The sequence below is a fragment of the Buceros rhinoceros genome, unplaced genomic scaffold (assembly GCF_000710305.1).
Source record: "Buceros rhinoceros silvestris isolate BGI_N320 unplaced genomic scaffold, ASM71030v1 scaffold6008, whole genome shotgun sequence".
NCBI lineage: Eukaryota > Metazoa > Chordata > Aves > Bucerotiformes > Bucerotidae > Buceros > Buceros rhinoceros.
The window spans coordinates 438-15,177 of NW_010428480.1; the positions used below are offsets into that span (position 1 = coordinate 438).

A 14,740-nucleotide genomic window follows, 5' to 3' on the forward strand; every position below is an offset into this window, starting at 1 on the left:
AGCAGGAAGGATTTGTCTTGATGACAACCTTTTTTGGGCTCTGTCATTGTAAAAAGAACCTGTTTAAAATTGAAATGAGCGTTGATGATTCAAGGAAGCTCCTTTCTGTGTGCGTTTTGGCAGTACAGTTGTGCCTTTCTGTGTCATCAGCACTCATGAGGCATTCAGTGTTAAGAATGGAAGCACAATGAGCAGAGTTCAAATTACTTGGACAAATGTCTACCTAACATTTCCCTTACTAAGCATTTTAATTTTGACTTTAAAAAGAAATAATCTCTAGTCTTTAGTAGATTGTATTTATAGCTACATTTTGAAGTTTTAAAGCATTTCCTTAGGGGGACTTATTGCTACACCTAAAATTCAATCTTGAGCTCGGAAGTTTTAAACTAGTTATCTTGTATATGTCGAAATTCTAGGTGAATTCTTGTGTAATTGTATATCATGTCTTTTAAAAGAGCTTAAATGACTGGCTGCCTTTGAAGCGTGCGTACAGACATGCTGTTGGTGGGTCTGCCTGTAACAGCCTAAGCTGCTCAAGTCAAGATTTTTGCCATTCAAGCTGAAGCTGAGTAGAGGTACTCTGTCTTACAGCTTTTCAGTTATCTACTTAGATACATTTTTGTGGATAATGTTTTTTACAAAATAGTGTTGTAGAAAGCTTCAACTGTCTTGTAATACTGATTTTATATCAGGTAGTACAGCTTAAGGAAGGAGAAACTCTCTTTCCTGACTGTGTAATATTAAAAGATACAGGCTATATTTAAAGATACAGGCTACTACGGAGCAGTGCAAGATACTAATTGCAGCTCAGAAAAGTCTGGTAGCTTCATCGTGTGGATAGTGTAGTTCTGATTTCATGTAAAAAAAAAAAAAAACCAAAAACAGAAAAACCAAAAAACCTCCCACAATTAAACCCCACACAAACATGGTTTCCTGAAAGCAAATACTGCAGATGAATCTGTCCACTAGGTGTCCGTAGCTCCAAGCAGGATGAAGCTTGAGCAAGAATGGTACATGTGAAGCTTCAAAGTAACTAATACTTGCCACAATTACAACAACTGTTTCTTAATGGTCCTTTTACTCAGTGTTTTCAAATTACATTCCATTTTTTGTCTCATAGGTTGACCCCAAATGCAGTTTTTCTGTTTCTTTGAGACTACTTTATTTATTTATTTCTCCCTTACCTTCTAAACAACATAAAGAATAAAATATTTTTTCTACCAACTTCACAGGACTTATTTCTAGGCCTGTATTGTGACTTCCAGTCTAGTTTTGAAAAAAAATAAAAGATGGATTAAATGCATTGAGGAAGCATAGAACTATGGTTTGAGCTGTTTGGAGCAACACAGTACTATTGTGTAGTTCTGTGGTTCTCATTCATTTCTCTGTTTTTTGTTATTGTTTTAAGGGTTCTAAGTTTGGAATTAAATAAAGATAGAGATGTGGAAAGAATACATGGGAGTGGTATCAACACCCTTGATATTGAGCCGGTTGAGGGAAGATAGTAAGTATATACTTTAGTTGATAAAAATGTATATGAGTACTTCACTGTGTTTTGGTACTATGGATTTATTTTTTTGCTGAACGGTCGGTTATACTGAGCATAGTGAGACCATGTATATTGTAACTTGTGTGTTTTATTAACACTTTCAGCATGTTATCTGGTGGATCAGATGGTGTTATTGTACTTTATGACCTGGAAAACTGGAGCAGAAAACCAAGTTACACTTGCAAAGCACTTTATTCTGTGGGAAGGTAAGTATTCAAAAATTCTGTTAAAAGTTCGTAGTGATATTTCTTGTGTGACTAGCACTGAAGTCACAAATTAGTATGCGTTACTATTTCTAGGATGAAACTACTGTAGAAAATAGTGCCAGAAGTCTTTGAAGGCTAGCAAGATGTGGTTTTTTTGGCATGCAGCAGGAAAAGCAAGAAACTGTTGTGATGATTTATGTGATTTACGAAGTAGCAGGACCTAATTGTTTTTTCTTGGTTTATCTAACATTTACAATATATGTGCCATGACTGTCTGATACTGTTTGAGCAGATCCTTGTCACTTTGAAAGTTAGAATTGAGGATATTAATTGTACTCATATAAAAACTTAAGTAGAAAGGCCTGTGTTGCTGTGGACCCCACAAAAAAGTCAGAGTTAATACTCCAATCTTGTGTTCTAACACTAGAAAAGAGACAGAAAACTCCCAGCCTTCTTCCAGATCACAGTTCCTCACCTGTGAGTTTTCTTATTGTTTCATGTTGAAATTTGATTACTCTATGCCAGTTACTATGAGAAAGTAACTGTGCGACTGTTGTAGAAATATTCCTTGCATCCCCCTAATATATATATATGTTCGAATAAATGTGTGTTTAAGCAAAAGGGAAATTATCTTTACATAACCCTGTTCGTCTGGTTGAATTACAGATTTGCAGTTGTTTTTATTTCCCCGTGCCCTGCTCCCAGCTTTACTAATAGCTGTTTTAAGTTCTCCAGGTGTTCACCAGGTACAGAAGTAATTAATGCAGAACTTAAGAACATGTTTGGATCAAGGCAGGGGTGTTACTGATAAAAATGGGACATACTTTCTTGAAGAACAGGGTCCTACCATAGTATGTGAAATCTGTGTAAAGACTGAAAGCCTTTATTGATTTGTCAGGCTTTAAAACTTGTCAGGTAGTAAAAATTTGTTAATTATGAGCATTAAGTCTTCTAGCAAAAGCTGTTTTTCCCTTGTATTTAGATGGTAAGCTTATCTAGTAGGTTAGCTGTAACTCATAGTAAGATATATCCCACTGTGTAAAAGATTTTGCGCTTATTTTTTTGCAGTGTTCAAATTATTCCAGATCTAAGAGCTTCCTGAGAAAAAATTAACAAGAACAGAACAGATTTGTAACAGTAAAAGGCCTAAGTGGTGTCTCGTACCATGAGAACGAAAAAGGGTGGTAAAACATGCTTCAAAACAAATGGCTAGGAACAGAATTTACTGCAAGTAAGCTGCCTTTAGAAAATGTTGATGGCTGGGGAATTTTTGAACAAAATTAATTAAAATTTTAGTGCAGAAAAAGTAATGACTATAGCTCCCCAAATCTCAAAACTGAAATGAATTCTGAAACAGATATAGCAAACTGAAGAAATACACACTGAGAAGACACAGCATAAAAACTGGCAATTCTGTGCTAAACCTCTGTTTATCAGCATAGTTATTTGGTAGTCAGTTTCTTGAGTAGGTGTCAGTTTGCGTAGGGGCATCTTTTGTTTCTTATCAGTTAAGTAGAGCCATAAATGTTACTAATAGAATCTGATTTTGTGCAACACCATGTTCTAAATGATAAAATTATTATTATTGCTTAAAGTAACCATATAGTGTTTTAGTATGTTTTACATACTTATTCTAGCTAATTAGCTACAAGTACAGTGGCCGATATTGGAATATTATTGATGCAGAGTTCCTGATATCAGAAATTAATTTATAATTACCAGTAAGAAATAATTCTGATCTGACTGTCTGGTTCCTAACTTTGAAGCATATGATAATGATGTGTTGCAAAAATTTGCCCGTGTTTGCAGGGCACAATGCAACTCGGGTCTCGAAGTTGCTGAAAGAATAAGCTCTTGGTAGAGGCCCTTTGAAGTTGTTTCTGAATAGACTCTGAACTGGACTTGCTGAGGGACCACTAGTTTAGAACATCAGAGGAGATAACTCCTGATGGTAGAATGTGATTCCCCCACCGTCTCTCATCCAGAGTGTAGGACCGCTATTGCAAAACCCAGGAACATTCCATGTTCCACTGGGAGTCAGCACACAGCTTTACGTGGTTTCATGAGATTCACACTGACCTGTGACAAAAACTGCCATTTGAGAGTAACTGAACAGTACCAGCTCCTCAATAATATTATAGCTGATGTAGTGTGTAAAATAGTCTCCTTTACTCAAAACCTGTCTAGGAGGAATGGATGGCAGTGACCTGTCTATCCATAGAATGAATTCTGTGCTTTTCTTTGGTGAAGAGGGTTGGGATATTCTGAGTAGTGGCAGGAAATGGTGCACATGTAACGAACTGGGAAAAACATGCAGCCCTTAGACATGAAGCCGGGCTGAATGGCGTGCAGCTCCTACTAAGCCTAGCTAGATCACAGGTGATTCCGGAAGAGTTTTTTAATTCATTCCTCAGCCCCGGGTTATGGCAGAATTGATTGCGCTCGTGCAGTGCTGAACACAGCTCAGTGTTCTGCAGTTATATTTATTGTACCAGGATAATTAGTTCCACGAGTTTAGATTGTTCTCCACAGTGCATACAAATGCCTCTGCAGCAGTATGTTTATACTGACTGAGGCTTGATTTCCTGGCACTACAGGTACTGAAGATTTTTAGCTTACCTGCCCCATAGAATAAGTGCACAAAATCTGTTCATCTGTTGATTTTTAGCACCATGACAAAGTAACAGGCTCTTCTAGGGTATGCCTAAGAGATGAGCAATGCAGAAGTTAATAAACCAAGCTCAACAGTTGGTCAGTAGCTGTTGTTCAGTATTGTCAGTGCTGGCTTCAGGCTAACTGTATTTAAAAACGTCTTCTGTGTTTTCTAGCAGCCCAAGACAGCAGGAAGGTTTATTAGCTTAGGTGTAGTGCCAGATCTATGCAGATCTACATCTGCATTTACACAATGACACCACTGCAATAGTTATCACTTTGGAGGCCAGGACACTTGAACGAACAATGCAAAGATCAGAGCTGCAGTGAAGAAATCTTGTGAGCCCTTCACTAGCTGCAGATAGAGCCACCTGGTCTATGTTTTCATTTGTACTGCGTCTGGCTGGGATGGGATTAGTTTTCTTCACAATAGCGTGTGTGGTATAATACACTAATGTTCTAGCTTTGCTGCACAGTGCTTGCGTGGTGTTGAGGTATTCTCCAGTCTTCACTCTGCCCCCTCAACAAATAGACTGGGGGTGGACAAGAGTCTTACAGAAAACACAGCAGGGACACTTGACCCTAACTAGCAAAGCGATATTGATAGTCCATACTGTACAACTTCACGTACAGCAATAAAACTGGGGAGGAGTTTTCCAGGGGTTGCCATTGCTTAGGCTCTGGATAGGTATCAGTCAGCCTGTGATGAGGGATTGCTTTTGTGTCACTGGTTTGGGTTTTTTTATTTATTTGTTTGTTTATGGATTGTTTTGTTTCCTTTTACTTACTAAAATGTCTTTATCTCAATCCACAAGTTTTCTCAGCTCATCCCACTGCAGGGGCAGGGAGTGAGTGAGCAGCTGTGGTGGTGCTTAGCTGCCTAGGATTAACCCACAATAGCATGTTAGCTCTCAGTCTGAGAGCATGGTTTCAGGCCTTGAAGCTGGATCCATGTGGATCCAGCTCAGATATGAGTGGCCTAGCAGGTGTGTGAAATGACCTGTATTGTTCAGAGCCTGGTAGGTTGAATCATATGTCAAAGCTGTGAAGATTGACTCTGCTGTCACTTCTTCCAATCACTACTAATATGTTATTAGTTATATTGCATTCTGTTTATTATGCACTGTTGAGTTCAGTGTTTCATATTGTTCTTTCTCTTTCATTTGTGAATGCAGAAAAGATTAACTCTCAGTCCACTGCTATCTGGTGACTTCAGTATACATGAGTTTCCAATAACTGTGTAGCTCTAGTTATTAGCTAATAATCATTAATTTTTTAAACTGTATACATACTTGTATTTTTCAGCAGATTCATTTAAGACAGTGGGTTTCCACAGGCATAAATATTTTGTAGTGGTAGGCCCTCACTTTATATGTTGAATCTTTAAACATTAGAATTTAAATATTTCAGAAGACATTAGTGCTTCTTCTGCCTCAGACTGGGTGTTTTACCTTGAGATATGCTACAGATACCATAGGTTTAGAAGGTAAATGTTCTGTAGTTACTTGAAATGAGAGCTCTTTGAAGTAATTAACATTGGGTAATTGAAAATTGAGGCACTGAAACAATCAGTTCTTCTTAAAAACTTCAGTACAAATTAAAAACAAAAAGTCTAAATGATGTTTTTACCTTGACATCAAATATCAAGACAATTATGAGGTGATTATCAAGACACTAACCATTTGGAATCTTTTCCTTGATTTTAGGAGCCATCCTGCTGTACATAGATACAGTGTGGAGACAGTCCAATGGTATCCTCATGACACTGGCATGTTTACATCCAGCTCATTTGATAAAACCTTGAAAATATGGGATACAAATACTTTACAAGTAAGAGAGAATTTCTACAGCTTGGAGGCATCTTACATTATTCATTCCGCATCTGCAGTTGTCCCAGAGCTCAACAGGACCAAGCATGCAGAAGGATGGAAACCCGCCGTTTGTTAGAACTGTGGGTGCAGCAGCAGGGTTGAGTGGTTATGGCGTTTGTGCATACCTTGCTGTGTACCTGTCTATTTCTGAAGACCTGGATGTCTAGACTCTATGAAGGCTTGCAACCTCCTTTCTGCCTTTGCTGTGAACAGGAATACAGCTAGCTGAATTATGCTGTGTAAACTTGTCAGCCAAGGACTGATCTCAAGTTCATTTTTGGGAGATTGTTGAGTGTAATAGTAGCGTACAGCAGGAAAATGATATGAATGAAGGGATGGAGTGTGCCCTCAGCAGATTTGTTGGTGATACAAAACTGAAAGGAGTGGCTAACACACGAGAATGGCACACACTGTGTGCTGCCATTCAGCAAGACTTGGACAGACTGGAGAGTTGAGCAGAGAGGAACCTGATGAAATTCAACAAGGGCAAGTGTAGGGTCCTGCACCTAGGAAGGAATAACCCAATGCATCAGTACAGATCAGAGACTGACCTGCTGCAAAGCAGCTCTGCGGAGAAGGATCTGGGAGTCCTGATGGACAAGTTAACCATGAGCCAGCAAACTGCCCTCATGGCCAAGAAGGGCCAGTGATATCCTGGGCTGCATTAAGAAGAGTGTGGCCAGCAGATTGAGGGAGGTTCACCTCCCCCTCTACTCTGCCCTAGTGAGGCCACATTGGGAGTACTGTGTCCAGTTCTGGGCTCCCCAGTTCAAGAGAGGCAAGGAACTATTGGAGAGGGTATGGTGGATGTACCCTCTCAAAGATGATGAGAGGACTGGACCATTTCTCTTAGGAGGAAAGGCTGAGAGACCTGGTGTTTCCTAGTGAGGCCACATTGGGAATACTGTGTCCAGTTCTGGGCTCCCCAGTTCAAGAGAGGCAAGGAACTATTGGAGAGGGTATGGTGGATGTACCCTCTCAAAGATGATGAGAGGACTGGACCATTTCTCTTAGGAGGAAAGGCTGAGAGACCTGGTGTTTTAGCCTGCAGAAGAGAAGACTGAGAGGGGATCTTACCAATATCTAAAGGGTGGGCATCAGGAGGATGGGGTCAGCCTCTTTTCAGTGGTGCCCAGTGATAGGATAAGGGCAACAGGCAAACTAGAACACAGGAAGTTCTACCTAAACCTGAGGAAAAACTTCTTTACCTTGAGAGTGACAGAGCACTGGAACAGGTTGTGGAGTCTTCTGCTCTGGAGGACTTCAGAAGTCTGGATGCGATCCTGTGCAACCTGCTCTAGGTGAAGCTGCTTTATCAGGGAGGGTTGGACTAAATGATCCCCAGAGGTTCCTTCCAACCCCTACCATTCCGTGATTCTGATTATTTTTAGTAACCAAGGCCTAAATACTGCTTTTGAAGGACTGGTGGTCTTGGCATTCAGAGTCGTTAGGTCCAAATTTCTGCTGTTGTGAGTACTATAGACACCATTTCTAAAAATTGGTGGAGAATGAGAGAAACTGTTAGGAAAATGATCGCCAATCTAACTGGCTTTATTAGAGTAAACAGATTCTGTAGGATTCTGTATGTGTCATCATAGGGACCCAGTAGAGAATAAATTTTGACTTCTCGTGGGATGTGAAGTTCTGTTTGCAGTTAAATTTTCTTGTAAATGCAAAGTTGAATTCACTTTTCTGGTAGTTCTGTGAGTGTCACTTAAAAGACATAGTACGCATGTGAAGGTGATTGATTGACCTGTTCTGCCACCAAATTGTCTATCTGAAAAAAACAGACAACTGAATTTTAAGGAGTTTTTTAATATACAGTATTTTAGAATGAGAGGACAAAAGTAATAGTGCCTGAAAGTGATTTAACTGATTACTAAAGCAAATATTATCTTTCATTAATTTTTAACACAAAAGAGCTAATAATTTTGTATGGTTTTGTTTTGGTTTGTGTTTTATTGAGGAATTGGAAGATAGCATGTGATGTTTGTGAGGGATGAGGGGTTTCTAAATTTAGTCTAAGTGCCTCTTTCCTGTTGACTTCTATCTCCATACTATAGCCTTCTTGTTTCCTGTGTTTTCTTTATAACTTTTTAGATTTTTGATAACTTTTTAATAATTTCCATTTGTATTTCTGATGAGACAGTTTTCTTGGTCTTTGGTTTGGGTCTACTCTGAGCTCTGGCATATTTGTTCTAATATTGGAAACAGACTTTGTGATATCTGTGTGATCTGGTTTCTAACCAGTAGATTTGCTGTTAGTATAGAAATAGTAATATTTGTATTAGTAGTATTTGTACAATATAGCAATACATTTTGATTAAATACTTGTGCTGTGATTAATTTAATCTTTTATTAATAGCCTGCAGAAGTATTTCACTTTGAGGGAACAGTCTATAGCCATCACATGTCTCCAGTTGCTACAAAGCATTGTTTAATAGCAGGTAAGTATGTGTTTTTTACGAAGTGCCCTGTGTATATTTGGTTTACAGGAACAAGCAAGTAATATTCAGTAGGGTTTTTTCTGTCCCCTGTCTTATTTTCACGTAATTGGAGTCTTTGTAAGGCATAAGGTCATTGGTAAAATGAAATATTATCAGTTAGATGATGTTGATAAGAATATCCCGTTCATTCTTCTGAAATAATGCATCTAATCAATTCTCCCTCTAAATAAAAATTCCTAGCTATAATTAGATCACCTTTCATTACATAAGTTATTACATTCAAACGTGCTAAATCGTGTTAATAGGGGGGTGTGTTTATTGCTTACATGTACACAATTCAACCATGATTAGCAAAAAAAAATATTTAAAGTGGATATATTTTTAAGTTTCTTAAGTACTGTCCGTATACTACCCCCAGTTTCTAGATTTTTTTTATCGTGTGGTAAGTTTAACTAAAAATGTGAATCCATTAATTGAATGCATTGCTCTGACTAAATGAACTGTTACTCAGCTAACATTCTTCTTCTATTTTTTTGTCATTGCTGAGATTTTCTGTTGTTGTTCTCTCAAATGCTGGGGCGGTTTTTTTAGCTGTCTTTTGTTTCTTTTGTTACAGTTGGTACCAAAAGCCCCAAAGTACAGCTCTGTGACTTGAAGTCTGGATCCTCCTCTCACATTCTACAGGGTACTTTTTAGTCTGAAACATAAATGTTAAACAATAACTACTTTGAGTAAAACAAGTCCTGTAAAGAAACATTGTATACAATGTATTCTTTGTAGTAACATGACTAATTTATTTATTGCCAGTTGTGAAAGTTCCACAGTAGCAAAAGGTTCTTCTTGGTGTTAGAATTAGAGAATACAATCACTAATTAATGAGCAGTTATTACAGATGTTTTGGGCACTTGCATGGTTTAATTAATAGTCATTACTATTGATTTACATGATTATGTATTACAAGTGTAGGCATTCGGTTTGTATTCGTGGAAATTCAATATGGGGTGTGGGTTTTTTTTTTAAACAAAACAATAAACAAGAAAAAATCTCCACAAACCAAACAACACTTCAGTATTTTTAACAAAATACCCTGTGAAGGTTCTTGCATGGATTTGTTCAGAAGTTTCTGTTTAACAGGTGAGATGCTACTTGCTACAGAAAGGTAACATCTGATCTTTGCATTTACCTAATTCAGTAGACATCTGTAATCCATTACTTTTGGTAATTGCTCTAATGTTTACTTTTTGGAGTATGAGTATATATATACACATGCCCAAGTGAAGGTACTCACAAGGTAAATCTTCGTGCTTCAAGCCAGCCAGGCAAGAGCCAGATTTTGCAGAGAAGTGTTAGTTCAGACCAGCAATGTGCAAATGGAGCTTTATTTCTTCACTGGCCATCTCAAGTCTAAAAGCAGCTGAGGTGCTTTCATGTGGTGCAGAGCTTAATCCTTTAAGTCCTCCTGAACAGAATTGGCCACAACAGGCATCTTGATCTTGTGTTTCTAGAACTGAGAGCACCAGAGTGCAAGCATAAAAGTAGTTCTCTAGAGAATCACCTTGGTTTCAGCAGGGCTTGTTAATTTTGACATGGGAGTTAGTGGTTTTCACGCAAAAGCTGCTTGTGTCTTTGTACACAGCCTGGTACAGTCAGCTCAAGTACAATATCAGAGGAACGAGCGGAAGCAGATTATATTCTCCACTAAACATAATCTAATCATTCTTTATGGAATTTGAAACGCTCAATAGCATCTTGAAAATAGGAATGAATATTTTTCACATAGGCTAACTCTAGCCATTGAAAGGGGGTGAAATGTTTGGCTGTAGTTTACTTAATGGATCCAAATAGATGTGTCTGCCTTGAGTGTTCCAAGTATATCCTGTTGTTCTTGTATCATGGAGGTTTGTTTTTTTTTTTTTCCATTACCCTGGGCATTAAAGCCCTTTGATTACTTCAAGTAATAGAAAACCAGCTACTGGAAGATGTAACAGAAGCACGGTGGTTCACATAGCTCTAAACTACATTAATAAAATGCATTTTTATAACTTAGTAGAAACGCATAGCTGCCAAGTGAACTATCACAGGAAGTGTGATTGCAGCTTTTCCATTTAGGACACCTTACACTTCCTGTTGTCTGCATTTCTTCAACATTTTCAAAACTTTCCAAGTTTTAAAGTGTTTGCGTGTGTATAGATATGTGTGCATATCTATACACACACACCTATTACTTGCCACTAAGCTGCACTGGGTATGTCATTGCTAAGGTGACAGTTTTTTCTTAATATCTTAATATTTCAGACCTGATTGCCCTAATTAGGGGAGAGACTATTCCAAATTCAGGACAAGAGTATCTGAGGATAAGCTGAATAAAGTTTTAATCTTAAGTACATAAAGCTAATATACTTTTTATTAAACGTTTTGAAACAATTTGAAGAAAAACAAATGAAAAGTTCCTTCTGTGCGTGAGATCACCAGTGCTAGCACGTAACTTAATAAACAGTATTTAGAGTAACATCAGTAGCTGTGACTGTGGAATAATGTGTTTTGTGTAGGTAAGAATATTTTTGTTATCAAAAGTTATACCCATGTACTGCTCCATGTATGACTTTCAGCTCCCTGCAATCCCACTAGAGCAAAAGGAAGAGAAATAACTTCTAGCCCAAAATAATATATTTTTACAAAATTCAAATTCATATTACAAATTAGATTATTGTTCTGGATTGCTGCATCCTAGAGAACCTAAGTATTTGCTTTTACTTTTAGCTATTTACATAAAATGGTGGGTATAAGCTTTTTCATATAATTTTTAGGTCACAGGCAAGAAGTACTGGCAGTGTCTTGGTCCCCACGTCATGAATATGTTTTGGCAACAGCAAGGTAGGGATGTTGGCAGATAGTTATATGCACTGAAAATGTCTGATGGTAAAATTTCATATATTCATTGCACATGTTTTTTACAATTCAAGTGTACTTTTAAAGTTAGTCTTCATCATTTACTTAAACCGATTCATAGTTTTGTAGATCTTGCCTAGAAACCTCCTAAGTCTGAAGAGCTATCCAAGTGACCCTTACTTTATAGGAAGATTGTACAGATTGTGAAACAGTAACTGCGTTTCAAGGTACAGGAAATTGATAAAGCATTATAGAGATACTTCTTACTGTTTATTAGGGGGCACATTACTAATCTGTTTTATAACAAAGTAAAACATGTTTAGCCCCAAGTATCATCCTAGGTAATCATGCTCAATTTTATCATATATTATAACTCGGGTAGTGCAGCTGGGAGATAGTAAATTTCCAAACTGCAGTGATTCAGCGAGTGTGGATTGTGTGTTGATATTCCCGAGCCTTTTTTATTTTTAATGGTTGGCTTTGTTTTTTCTTTTGAATTGCAGAGAGGAATGGCCGTTTTCTAAGTCAAGAATGAAATTTGAATAAGTTAATGTCAGAATTGAATACTTTTGGCTTCTGAAAGGCTTGACATAGTTGGGAATTTTTCTAACAGCATGATTCGTTTGTTGGTTTTAGCAAATGAAAAATTTTCCATGTTTTTCCATCGACCCGTAACACAGAAATAGTAGCAAATTTTGTTTATTAGATACGAACTTATTGACATGTCCCAAAACTTCTTGCTTCAAAGTCATATAACTATAAACTGCACCTACCTGTGTTGTCATGTTGCCTTATGATAATTGCGTGTTAAACATCTTTCTTAATGGCACCATTACTTAATCCTGTACTATGATTGTACTACTAGTTCCTAAAAACATAATGCAGTTTTGCCATCTGCTAAGACAAATATGGGCAAGAACTGGCAACACTGAGATAATGAAGAGGTAGTGAGGAGAAACTGTCTCGTGCTGCTGAAAAGAGAATCTGGAGTAATCTTGCATATCAGGCGACTGCTTTCCAAGACAATTGAATATTTGCATGTGATTGCTTCAGGGGAGAGAAAATATATTTTTGGGGTGTATGTGGCTTGCCTGTAAAACATGTTATTTCAGATTTCTCTATATGATACTCAGCTCTTCCGTAGTTTTGGCAGGAGATTGGAATGGTCAGAGAAGAGACATGTTTTCTAGGTGTTTTTCACACACTTTGGTGTCAGGCACTAGACATGATTATAAGCTCTTCCTTGCTCATTAGAACTGGCTAGAAAACATTAACCCATAGAAACCGCACCATCAAACCCAGACAACTGTAGGGCTTTTTTAACAAGGAAGTTCTTTCTATGCCTTTGTTAAGAGCTGCCTGCAGTTTGTTGGTCACTTTTTAGTCAGCTCAAACCATAGCAATTTCTCTATTCACGTCTTAGAATATTTGTTTGCAGCAAAGTCATGTGTTGTCAGTGTATTCAGTTGGAATGTCACTTGGAAGTTAACAGAATCAATCTGTAGTGGAGGGGAGCACAAAAGAACAGATTAGTCATTACCTTTGTCAGATTCAGAACAGATAACGAGTAACAGTTGGTTTTGGTCGGTTGGTTATGCATACAATATATATCCCCAATATTAATGCACTGATCTAACTTGAGAACACACGGGAAAAGTGTGTAGTACTTCAGTTAGAAGACTGCTTATCTGAGAAGCAGTTTGACCGGGTGGATTTTCCAGCTACAGATCAAAGAGATACAGTTGTTCTAGTTTGGCTGGCGTAAAAATGATTTATGGTTTGTTGTCTTGTTTTTTTGTTTGTTTTTTTTTTTTTTTTTTTTTTTTTTTTTTTTTTTCCTGGAAAGAATAGTTAAGTTGCTGGGCACTGTCTAAATAGTCACAGTAAAGACATCTACACTGGTGACTTAGTGCATGGGAAATGGTCTTTTCTGTGAATTTGCCTCCTATCCATGCCTAGGACTCTTGCACACATGAGCACTCTACTGAAATGCTCAAATGAAGCTGCACTTCTAGATGCCATATAAAGTGCACTGCCTGCAATGTTGCTATTTAAGCATGTAGCTAGTACCAACAGTTATCACTGCTTTTGTTGCTTGCAAAGACAGAGTGAGCAGGCAGCCTGGGAACCAGAATGAATCATGCAGCCTGAAACTCGGTCTTTCCCTCCCTGTGCCACCCTCGTAGACAAAGCCAGTGAGTTTTTCCAGAAGCAAGCTCTCAGTGTGTTTCTGCTGTAGTGCTGTATGACAGAGGAGCATATAGACCTATACAACCTACATGTGTGTAGCCAGCTTCTGTACCAGTCGTACTATAGATTTGTGATAGTAAGAGCCCAGGTTCCCAGAAAAGCATTACGGACAGTGTTGGAGCCTGTAGCTACAGTTTAATCAACCAAAGAATTAGCAAGTTTATTCCTAGTCCGTGAATGTACGCAAAAGTGTTATGTTGTAAAAAGAGGCAAGTGTATTGTATTGTAGACAAAGAATCATTCTTAAGTTAGGTGCCTGTGGAGCATCAGCCATGTTTTCTGATATGTGTAAATGAATGTCTGAAGTCTGTCTAAAAATTTTTCATGAAATTCTATTGGCTCGAACGTGAGTGCATAATGAGTAGGTCAGAATAGTCTCTGGGTCAGGCTGAATGTCAAGTGGGTTGTCTAAAAACAGTTATTGAACCGTGGTGCACACAATTTCCCTAACGTATGCAAATCTGTTTTTCATAGTGCTGACAGTAGAGTAAAATTATGGGATGTGAGGAGAGCATCTGCATGCCTGAGTACACTTGATCAGCACAATGGAGAGAAGTCCAAAGCGTCTTCTGAGGCAGGTAATACAGCAAATAACTGGTGGGTTTAATCCATATGTAACTAGAAGCACTTTTATATTTCGTAAATCTGTTGAGTGCTAAGACTAACAAGGAAAGCAGTAATAATCCAGGTGTTATCTACTGTGTAACACAGTCCACAGAATTTTATTCAATTACTTCTGTTAGAGACAGTGTTTGTGATTGAGGATCTTGTTTAGAGAGATCTCCTTGGCAACAGTATTGTGTCTGTTCTACATGTTTTTCTCCTTAAAATGGGAAAAATTTGCCCTCCGTTTTGTGGTTGGAAAAATTAATTCCT

The 14,740-nt window shown here is 37.9% G+C and overlaps 1 protein-coding gene across 2 annotated transcripts in view; it reads left to right on the plus strand.

Moving 5' to 3' along the window:
- The first annotated feature begins 1,412 nt into the window (after positions 1–1,412).
- ERCC8 (excision repair cross-complementation group 8) overlaps positions 1,413–14,740 on the plus strand; it is a 28,071-nt gene continuing 14,743 nt past the window's right edge. Inside the window, exons 1-7 of one of the 2 annotated variants that reach the window (XM_010142278.1) lie at positions 1,413–1,504; positions 1,654–1,755; positions 6,114–6,237; positions 8,644–8,725; positions 9,342–9,410; positions 11,533–11,599; positions 14,339–14,442. In XM_010142278.1, the coding sequence (XP_010140580.1) occupies positions 1,655–1,755; positions 6,114–6,237; positions 8,644–8,725; positions 9,342–9,410; positions 11,533–11,599; positions 14,339–14,442 (547 nt within the window). In that variant the 5' untranslated portion in view covers positions 1,413–1,504; position 1,654. Of the gene's footprint in view, positions 1,505–1,653; positions 1,756–6,113; positions 6,238–8,643; positions 8,726–9,341; positions 9,411–11,532; positions 11,600–14,338; positions 14,443–14,740 lie in introns of those variants that run through there. The other variant, XM_010142279.1, reaches the window with a different exon arrangement.